Source organism: Taurulus bubalis, assembly GCF_910589615.1.
Source record: "Taurulus bubalis genome assembly, chromosome: 6".
NCBI lineage: Eukaryota > Metazoa > Chordata > Actinopteri > Perciformes > Cottidae > Taurulus > Taurulus bubalis.
In genome coordinates, this window is record NC_136594.1 from 25735221 (window position 1) to 25745910 (window position 10690).

Here is a 10690-nt window from a genome sequence, read left to right on the forward strand (position 1 = left end):
TGTATTAAATTCTGTATGAAACATCCAATTTGTTCCCTGGTTATTTATCTGGTTATAAACCCCCTGTGAAAAGTGCAATGATTATAAATAGTTTGAGAGGAGTTCCGCGTTAAACGAGAGGTTCAGGGAAGAGTTGTTCCTTAATGAGACGTCCCACCGTTCCCTCCCTGCAGTACAGGCCCATTTGCCAAGTGGGTGGCCGCACATGAATTGATACAGTGTAGCTATTCTTTCCAAACGGATTACGTCTTCATCTCACGTGAAAACAGCCAGTCGCTTCTGTCGCCGCGTGCCAGACCATCCTGCAACGAGCCACGCCGGAGGAAATGAGCGCCGCGGCAGCCAAGAGCGTAAAGGCTGGAAACGAGCTCGCTAAAATGAGTGTGTACATATTTCACTTAAATATCACACTAAACCTTAACTAATGACCGAGCTGGTAAAGTGCAATATAGTGAAAGCATATAGATTAAAAAAATAATAATAATCAGATGTAGACTGGCACATTTGATAATGATAATACTCTAGTGTAGTAAAGTGATGCAGCTGTCCTGATTTAAACCATTTTTTAACTCAGACATTGAGAGCAATAAAGGAAGGAGTGAGAAATGAGCTATTACATCTATAATATATTAACTATCCAGGATTGAGTCGGATGATAATCCCCTTTTACACATTTGGTGATGATGACTGATTACAGCACTGATCTCTACTTGTTTTAAAGCTGTCACTTGATGTGCATTTGTGTTTTTGCATTTGTTTCTCAGATTTGTATTTATGTATCATGTTAATGTTTATTGTATTGTGTATTATATGTGTGTCCTGTATGTTTGGAGTGTCTGCAAGACCAATTCCCCTGCTGAGAGTCTGATTTAAACTGAACCACAAGAAGACAATCCAGAGATAATCCTGTTTCATTGAAAGTGTAAGAAAAACGACTTTGTGAGGTTTAAGATCTATGTTTAATATTCAGTATATTTAGTTTAAACCTTTGGCTGCAGCTCCGTGTGTCAGATCTGCACCCGTTTTGATGAAGACGGACTTGCAAGAGGAGGAGGAGGAGGAGAAAGTTCAGAGTGGGAGGCCAGAGGAGTTTAAGATGTAGTCCGGTGTGAAGGAAAGGAGAGAAGGGGATCTGCGCCCGTTCCGGCTGCATCCGCGCATGTGTGTGGGGCCGCCGGACACACTTCGGACCATGACCTTGGACAGCAAAGTCATGAGGGAGACGGCCGGAGGGGACGAGGTGAACAGCACAGGTTTGTCACTGATAAACACGCGCGCGCCCGGCTGTGAGCAGAGCGCTCCGTCCTCCACTGCGCGGCGGGCGGAGGGACCCCGCGCGCTGCGGCTGCAGGAGGGTCCGCAGCGGGTCTTCTCGGTGAAGCCCCCGTACTCCTACATCGCTCTCATCACCATGGCGATCCTGCAGAGCCCGAAGAAGAGGCTCACCCTCAGCGAGATCTGCGACTTCATCAGCCAGCGCTTCCTGTACTACCGGGAGAAGTTCCCCGCGTGGCAGAACTCCATCCGACACAACTTGTCCCTGAACGACTGCTTCGTCAAGATGCCCCGGGAGCCAGGGAATCCCGGCAAGGGGAATTATTGGACCCTGGACCCCATGTCAGCCGGCATGTTTGAAAACGGGAGTTTTCTCCGGAGAAGGAAACGCTTCAAGCGGCCGCATTTCTTTTTGAAGGACTTCAGGACGAAGGAGCCCGGGTTCCCGCTCCTCGGAGCGCACTGCTTCCCTCCGCAGGGTCCCGCTGTGTACCACGACCTGGGGTTAAGGACTCGCTTCGGCTCGCAGGCCGGTCCCGGCGTCATCCCCGCACTCACCTCGCTCCTCTCCCGGACCGGCCCCTCGTGGCTCGGCGTCGCGCCCTGCGGCCCGGGACGCTGCGGCGCGCTCCCGCTGCCTCCGGGCGGCTCGCTGCACGGGATGGTTCCCAGCAGCTACCCGGGGCCTCCGCTGCCCACTGGGGGGACTGGGATCTTCAAAGTGTCGTCTAATTTATTTATGTAATGTAGTGATGCTCTCACTGTCTGAGAATAAACCCACATTATGTACAAACGTGAATGTTATGATGTGTGAATGATGTGATGGTGAACAGGCCACCATGTTTATGTCTGTTTCTCAATGTGCTGTACAGTTTTTAAATGTGTTTGGAATAAAACGTGATTCAATTTACAGAGTTTGTGCAATTTAAATCAAAAGGCAAAACATATCCTTTTTATTAACATTTTGATTGGCTGTTTTACTTTTTTTTTTTAACTAAAAAAAAAATAAAACAATAAAAGTAAAATATATATATATATATATTTCCTTTTTTTAAATAATTGCGCACATCTAATTGTATAAAATAACGATAATAATACCAGATACTTATATAATAATACCAGACCGTTTTATAAATAGAATAATATGTCTATTATAATAAATAAAAAGCAGCAGATATGAACATATATATATATATATATATATATATATATATATATATATATATGTATATATATATATATATATATATATATATATATATATATATATATATATATATGTTCATTTCCTCCGGCCTTTACAGATTTGCACAAACTAATAAATTGCGTTTATTTCACAGTTTTTTTTTTATGTAAACGCGAGAGATCACAAAATATCTGAGATCTCTCCCTCCCTTGTTTACTGATGTCCGTCAGTGATTTCCTCTTCATCAAGTTAAAATAAAACAGTTCTAGCCTCTGCAGCCTGAATAAGATTAGTGTAGTTGAGCATGAATATGAAACACCTGTTCGTGGTCGTCGGGTTTATTACACGTTCACTCTGCTGTTTGTTTCTTTATGTGGAAACGCAGCGGAGGATTCAGGCCGTTCAGCAAAAACACCACATGGAAAAATACACAATCACTACTTAAAATATACTGTGAGTAAAACGTAAAATGATAACGGACCTTTTTTAAGAGATGCATTTAGTATTATCACCATATTGATGTATATCTTTAAGCTTTAAGTGGAGCTTATCTGCTGTGGTCCATTCTATATAAATGCATAAAATATCATTAATATGTGATTTTACATGTTTTGAGTTATTTGTGACTGAGGGACTCCATCTGATGACTTGAGTAAAAAGTAGACTCCATCATGTGTATTTATGTTCATGAAGATATTTGATCTGTTTTTGAGAGATTATAGATGGTGTGAGTGGTTGCAACACTATATGGTATGATAATGAGAGATTAGCACAAATATGCTGGGTGATGATTGTTAATTTACATTTTCAAACCCATTGATGCAAAATAGCAACAAACCCCAACCTCACTAATGTATTAACCATTTATTCTATTTGATTTTTTTGTCACCTAGAATTTCTGAAACATTTGAAGGTGAATGGGCATTTATTTCAGTCATCATTTCAGTTATTTTACAATAAGAAATATGTTTGTCATTCTTCCTTCTGGGTAAATGTATGAGGACATCTCCATACATGTAGCTGCTGGTGATGAGGCTCATTCAGCTAAACAACCCTCGGGGAACAGTTTGCCTTTCCTGGCTCTCGGTCATATTTTAGTTGTATTCAATTACAGCTCACAGTCCTGTAAAGAATTCTCCAGAGAGTGCAACACTAAAGTCAATCAGTGATGTGTGAATCGGACTGCGGCGAGAGCCCCGTGACGGGAGCTGTGATGTGGTGTGTATTTGGAGGAAAGGGAAGAGACCCTTCTATAAAACCTGGACAGATGACAGAGAGACTGTGTATACAACATGAGCTCATGTTCATCCTGTCTATAGAAAGAAAAAGGATTTGTTGAATGACTGTAATGGTAAAGAAAAAAGTAGATAAAAGGTTAAAAAGTCAAAACATTTGAATATTTTGCATTTATTAAAGTCAGAACTAGCTTTTCACCAGTTTTACTGAGGGAAATAACTAAAATGTCACCTGATTTTTTCCCCTTTTACTGCTGGAAATGGAATACAAAAGGGCGGGTAAAGAGGTGTAACGTTTCCACGAGAGGGAACGACAGCTGACTGTAAAGGCCAAGATAACAGAAGTTTATTCCACTGCCCACGCTCAGAACTGTTCAATAGACCGCCGTCTCTCTTCAGGACTGTGGATGTGCCTCAGGGGGAAACATGCATGTGATTGTAATCAGAATTTTGAAATAGGACAATGAGACAATTGCAGAAATAGTCAAATTTTTGGACACTGCTTGCAGCCGACGCAGAGAGCTGGAGGCATGATGTGTTTTTTGATGAAGGGACATTTGGTTCCAATTAATATTTCTGTATTCTGCATCTTGCTGCTGGCATTTGTGCTGTTTCCCTTCTTGGCCCGAGCCCTCAGCCCTAACCCGGAGAGGCTGTGCGGAGACATGGCCGGATGCTGAAAACTTGAGGCTTAATGCTAATCTCAGAATGATCACACGCTCACACTGACAACCTGCAGATATTTGACAGATACAATGCTTGCTGTTTTCACAACTTAGTTAGCATTAGCTAAAAAGGGTTGAAAAGGGTTTTTACTATCTTTATTGGGGGAGTTGTTCCTGATCCGATGTGAGGTCCCGGGACAGGGATGTCATGTGTACAGATTGTAAAGCCCTCCGAGGCAAACTTGTATTTGTGATGTTGGGCTATATAAAATAAACTGAATTGAATTGAATTGAGCATTAGCTAAATAGCACGGAAGGCATAAACCAAAGTTTTGGACAAATTTAAATATTTATTCGTAGATGCATCAATAACAGGTTATTACAATTCATAACTTCAACACTTCACAGCGATCTGTCTCCTCTAGTTGAGGCGCTAGAGGAGAAGTCAGGTGATCACTGTGTTAGGAACTATGATTTCATGAAGAACCATCCAGTGGTGCTCAGATGTGTTAGAATGACGTTGCCATCCCGAGAGGCAAAGCTACAAACAATACATCAATAAAACAACTATAACATCGTCACCTTCCTAAAATAATGGCCCATGTCATCTTTTCAAGTTTTTCAGAAAACACAAACAACTTGACCAAATATAATATAGTGCACAATCTGCCTCTACTGCACCACAGGCATCCTGTAATAACGGTCAAATTATGTTATGATTACTAATATTATGTTCGAGGGAGATTTTCAATGACAAAAATGCTAACTAAATTGCTAGCTTAAATGCTAGCTTCAAAATGCCATCTTGGAAAGCTTGTAGAATTGCCTAAGTCAGATTGTACAAATACAGCAAAGCCTTGTGGGAAGAGTTCTATCGGCTCAGAATAAATGAAACTTACCGTGAAGTTTATGTAATTACATAAACGTTGTAACCTCGCCGTCACTTCCGGGCGTATCCTTGTGTGCAGTATATTAGTACCTGAAAAATCCAAATGCGGCCAGACTGCTTTCTTTTCCTACTCCCTTCAACGTTTTCGACTGCGCTGGATTCAATGGTCAGAGAGGTTTCTTAGAACACGTCTTATGCAAAGAATAATACCCAGCATGCACCAGTCCGACCATGTTTTGGAATGAAGGTTATAACTTTTCTATTTTTGAACCGAACGACACCGTTTTTTGACAGAAGCTCCTTCGTAACACCCCAAGGCTTTGTTTTATTTAAGGTGTCTTATTAGTATGTGGGATGTTTTAAGGCCCTGCACCGTACAGTCTGAAAAACTCGGTGACCGCTCGAGGAGGCATTTTTGGGCAATCTTGCTCATATCATGCTGGATGTTCATAGTTATGAACAAAATATGTTAGAAAAGTGATTTTATTTTGAAAATATATTTTTTTTCCACAAATAAATTCTGAAAAGAATGATATAAAATAACACAAGTATTATAACTCATTTGGGGTTCATACTTGAGCAGAGCTCACTGAGGCCTCTAGGCTTCTCTTGGGCTCAAAATGCAGCATCAATGGTCGTATTAAAAGTATTTCCAGGAGAAGTAGCTCACACCTCTTTGGGTTTTTAGTACGAGAGACACGTTTTCCAAAGCACTCAGATTAAAACCCTTTAACAAAGAAGCTCCTCTGTGGGTGGGAATGTAATCTTCTCCTCCACTATAGTGGATATATCTGCTATCAATGTTCTTCCTTGATGGTCCATACTACATGGCTCAAAGAAATGTATTTAAAACTCGAGAAGAAACAGTCTACATTGAGGAGGGTGAGAGAGAACATTCTCAGATTAAAGTAATCCTCCGAACCGTCGCATGCTGTCAGTGCGACGTGTGCCGCCCTGCAGCCCGTAAATATCACAAATATCCTCCTTTCCTCTCCTCCTCCCTCCAAACCGCTGCTCCCTGCTGCTCTGTATCCACTCCTGCCTCCAGTGCTCATAAAATACAATAAAAAAAGACCTGACAGGTGCTGGAGACCCGAGCCAGAGGAACAAGAGTTGGAGGCATCATTAATGAGCTCTGGCTCGATAACTTTAAATATTCAGCGATCAAACAAATCAGTATTTAAGATTATTTCACAAAATAGATACAACCGCTGCCGGTACATCCAAATTGACTAGTTTGAACTTTTTTTTTTTTTTTTTTTTTAGCAAACAAAAGTGTGAGACCTGAATCAGCAAAAGCAAACATCTGCAAAGTGTTTCGTGTTTGACTGAAACAAACACAGCTCTGCTCCCAGACACCCGCTGGCCGGACTGCGCTCGGCTTGTTGTGGTATAGCGGGAAGGAGTTGGCCAGCTCTGGATGTGTCTGCAGACGTTTGAAGAAGTGGGGTGACTTGGAGGGTTTTCTGCTGTTTGTGTGTTGTGTTGTGTTGTGTTGTGTTGACAGCCCTCCCATCTGAGCATGCAAGCCCAGAGGACCACCCTGGTGGACTCAACTCTCATAAAAGCTCTCTCCCCTTCACCCTTGCTCTCGTTCCTCCGCTCACACGTGAGCTGGTGAACTTCTGTTTTCTTAGTTGGCGTCTCTGTTATCTTAGTGCTGCGTTGAGGGCATCATGCCGGTGTCCATGATGCCCCCAGGGCTCCAGGAAAATAATCACCATCACCCTCATATGCTGCAGTGAGTATCGTTATACACTGTGTGTGTATATCTATTGTGGTGTCACGTCTGTTTGTCATGTTGTCACACTCAGTCTCATCTCATTCCATTTGTATTACATTGGCTCCTCCGCCAACCCTCACCATTACATGTGGACAATATTGTGGTCTATTCAATTGTATTTAGCAATATTATTATGTACCAGTTTATACTGTGTATTCAGACCCCCCAACCCTCACTTTTTCAGTTAATAAAAGTGTTTTTCCTCTTATCAATCGACACAAAATAACCCCAAAAAGACAAAGCAACCACTGGATGTTAAAAGTCTTCTTGCATACGCCTCAACAAACGTTACCGGACCAGAGTTGAGGATCCTCTGAACACTTCCACGGCACGATGGTGCCACCAGCGTGCGTCACCAGGCTTCTTCATCTCCACGCAGGATCTCTGCAGCTCCGCCACAGCGACCACCGAGTTGGTGCAACTTGGTGGTCGCTCTCTTCAACAACGCCCTTCCTCCCCAGATTGCTCCGTTTGGCCGGGCAGCCAGCTGCAGGGAAAAGTCCCGGTTGTTTCAAACTTCTTTCATTGAGGAATTATGGACACCACTGTGCTCTTGGGAGACTTCAAGGCAAGCAGACTTTTTTTTTTGGAGCCTTCACCAGAGCCGTGGCTCGCCATAATCCCGTCTCTGAGCCCTGCCGGCGGCGGCCTCAACCTCATGGCTCAGGTTTTCTCTCTGAGCATTGTCAGCTGTGAGACCTTACATGGACGGGTGAGTGCCTTTCCAGACCGTACCCAATCAATTTAATTTAGCGCAGGTGGACTCCTACCAAGGTGTAGACACATCTCAGATGATCAAGAGAACCAGAAGTCACCTGGGCTGAACGTCAGGCCTCACAGCAAAGGGTGCTTTTTTTTAAATTTGCAAAAACTTCTAAACTTCTGTTTTCCTTTGACATTATGGGGCATTGAGTGTAGAGGGAAAAAAATAAATGTAATGATTTCAGCATGGGACTGCGATGTAACAAAATATGAAAATAATACGTGACGGGGTCCAAAAATCCTCTGAATGCACTGTATACCTATATATATATATATATATATATATATATATATATATATATATATATATATATATATATATATATATCTTGATGAACAGAATTTCAGTTTTCTGTCCTATTCCAATTTGTGATCCAACAAAAGGTTCACATAAGGTCAATGTCAGAACACGGGAACGACAATATGGAACCAATTTGCAGTACATCCCCAGTGATTGACAACGTGCAACAGGAATACGTGAACGCGCAGGCCAGAGTCCTCCGTAGGAGCTCAGCGCAGACCCCCTCTGAGCCGTAAACCCCCAAACGGTCCCTCACACAGCAGAAGGCCTCGCTAAGTGGAGCGCTGTCAGCAAGCACACAATGCCAGGATTCACTGCAAAAACAATACGAAACAAGGGAGATGCACATGTGCGGAGAAGCGGACTCTTTCATAAAAATAAAAAAAGGCCCACAGTTGAAAGGCATGACAGCTGAATCCGTCCCGGCATATGGTTGCCAGATTTGTAGCAGATTTCCGATCCAAATACAAGCTTTCCTGCTTTTTGGCCGAGGGAGGATGAATGGGAGGGTTATTACAACGAGAGTGACTCTGTTTCATTTCAGACAGCCAGTGAAGGGCGGCTCGTGTGTGTGTGCGCGTGTGTGTGTGTGTGTGTGTGTGTGTGTGTGTGTGTGTGTGTGTGTGTGTGTGTGTGTGCCCAAGCTGACTGACAGCCCCGTCCACAGTGATACTGTACATGCGTTGGATCTGATGCTCATCTGTGACTGCAGCCGTCCGTCGGCCTTTAATGAAACGCTCGCTGTTTGTCGACGCGAGCCGCAGTCGTGATGCATGAGGTGGAACGAAAAGGGAAATGACGGATGAAAGAAATGGATCGCTTCAGCAAAGTGATCAAAGTTTCAATCAGAACTCGAGTCTGCTTCCTTGTAGTGGTCTGCCAAAGAAAACAGATAATAAAACTACAAGCGCTGCTCTCAAATTGCATTTTACTCAGAAATAAAGCATTTGACTTTCGTTCTTTTTAACGCTGATGGCAGACCACACGGGAGAAGTGATGTCATATTTGCCTGTCTGTGGGAAGCGGTAAAAAAAACCAGACTTGTGTTAAATGTCTGGTTTACAAAAGTAATTTGCTTGTACTGTTAGATCATGAGTGGTGGCCTGTTTCACCAATAATCATTGTGCTCATGTTGGCCTTTTGAAGGGAGTTGTTTTTTCTTTTTAGGGAGTCCATCCATCAGTCATGATAGAAGCTGCAATAGCTGTTGCAAGGAGCTGTTAATGTTATCTTCGTTTGGCTCACTCGCTCTGACCTTTATTCTGATCACAAGGGCAAGTGGAACCAGCAAAACAACAACAGAGGTTGGTTCAGGGCGATTCTTACGAACTGTTAGATCAAATCTCATATTCGTGGACTACTTCAGTGCCTTTATACAAGACCTGTGCAGAAAGAAGTGAAGTATTATAAAGAAATCCTGTAGACTAAATAATATGAAAACTAAATTAAATGTAGATTTTAAAGCTCTAAACATTCATTGTCCGCTACCTGCTCACACCAAGCAGCTGACAGGCTCAGTTATCCACTAGCTAGTGAACAATGTGGAATATTTAGCGGTGAAAGAGGAAGTTCATTTCCTCAGGAGTTGGAGGTGGAGACCAAAAACAGAGATAAAAGAGAGTGAATAAGGTGACCATAAACTCTACTAATGTCTGTTTGTGTAATAAAAGCCACAGTTTAGTAATAAGTCCACCATATCACCTCGTGATATATGTCATTGTTTGTGTTCACAACTTGTTTCTGCTGCCCACAAGAGTCAAAATAAAACGTGTGATTGCAGGTTGAAATATTGAGACGCACAGCACATGGTGCTCTACGACGTACCAACACACACTTCTCATCCCACTAAGCTCCTCTATATTCAGACTCCAAGTAATTACATGAGATAACATTGAGCTTTTGTACTTTATTTTCCACATTCATTGCTCAATAACTCGTGTGAGAAAGGTGCGTTTCACAGTTCTTTTCCAAAAGAACAACAACTATTACTAACAACAGAAAAGCACCCAATAACCACAGCATCAACACAAATAGCCTTTTAATAGTTCCAGGTACCATCAACCGCTGCAGCGAAGGTGGATTGAGGACTCAGTTATCCGTGTGTGTGTGTTTTCTTTTCCACGCTGGCTGGTTTAACTTAATGTCTCATTATGAGAGTGAGCTCTGAGGCCAGCAGCAGGAGATATGAAGGCTCAGGGAGAGACTCTGCAGAAGACGCCATGCAAACAGGACGCACACACAAACACACTGCTGCACTTTATATGGTGTTCTATGGCCAGGAACTCATAAATTCAGATTGTTTTCTGTCACTTAGGAGGCCGATTTTAACGTTGTGCTGTGTAACAAGCCACATCTTTATCCTGTTAAGCTTTATTAATTTGGCCTCAGCTTTCATCCAGAGTTTATAGGCCTTCCAAATCCCAGAGGTAGGGCTTGTTGAACAGGGCTCACCCACTGTTAGTTATGTAAACAGCTGTAAACCACACACACACACACACACACACACACACACACACACACACACACACACACACACGTATACACATGCTAGAAACAGTGAATCCATTGGAACTAAAGAAGAAGAAAAAGATGTT

At 42.6% G+C, this 10690-nt stretch overlaps 1 protein-coding gene across 1 annotated transcript; it reads left to right on the forward strand.

The window, feature by feature from the left end:
• Positions 1-1192: 1192 nt before the first annotated feature.
• On the forward strand, positions 1193-2171 carry LOC306737523 (forkhead box protein D3-B-like; the record flags this gene model as incomplete). The annotated part of the gene is made up of 1 exon (XM_079219256.1): positions 1193-2171. One exon carries the CDS (start codon positions 1193-1195, stop codon positions 2018-2020), a length of 828 nt encoding a protein of 275 aa, XP_079075382.1. The 3' UTR covers positions 2021-2171.
• Between the last annotated feature and the right edge of the window lie 8519 nt (positions 2172-10690).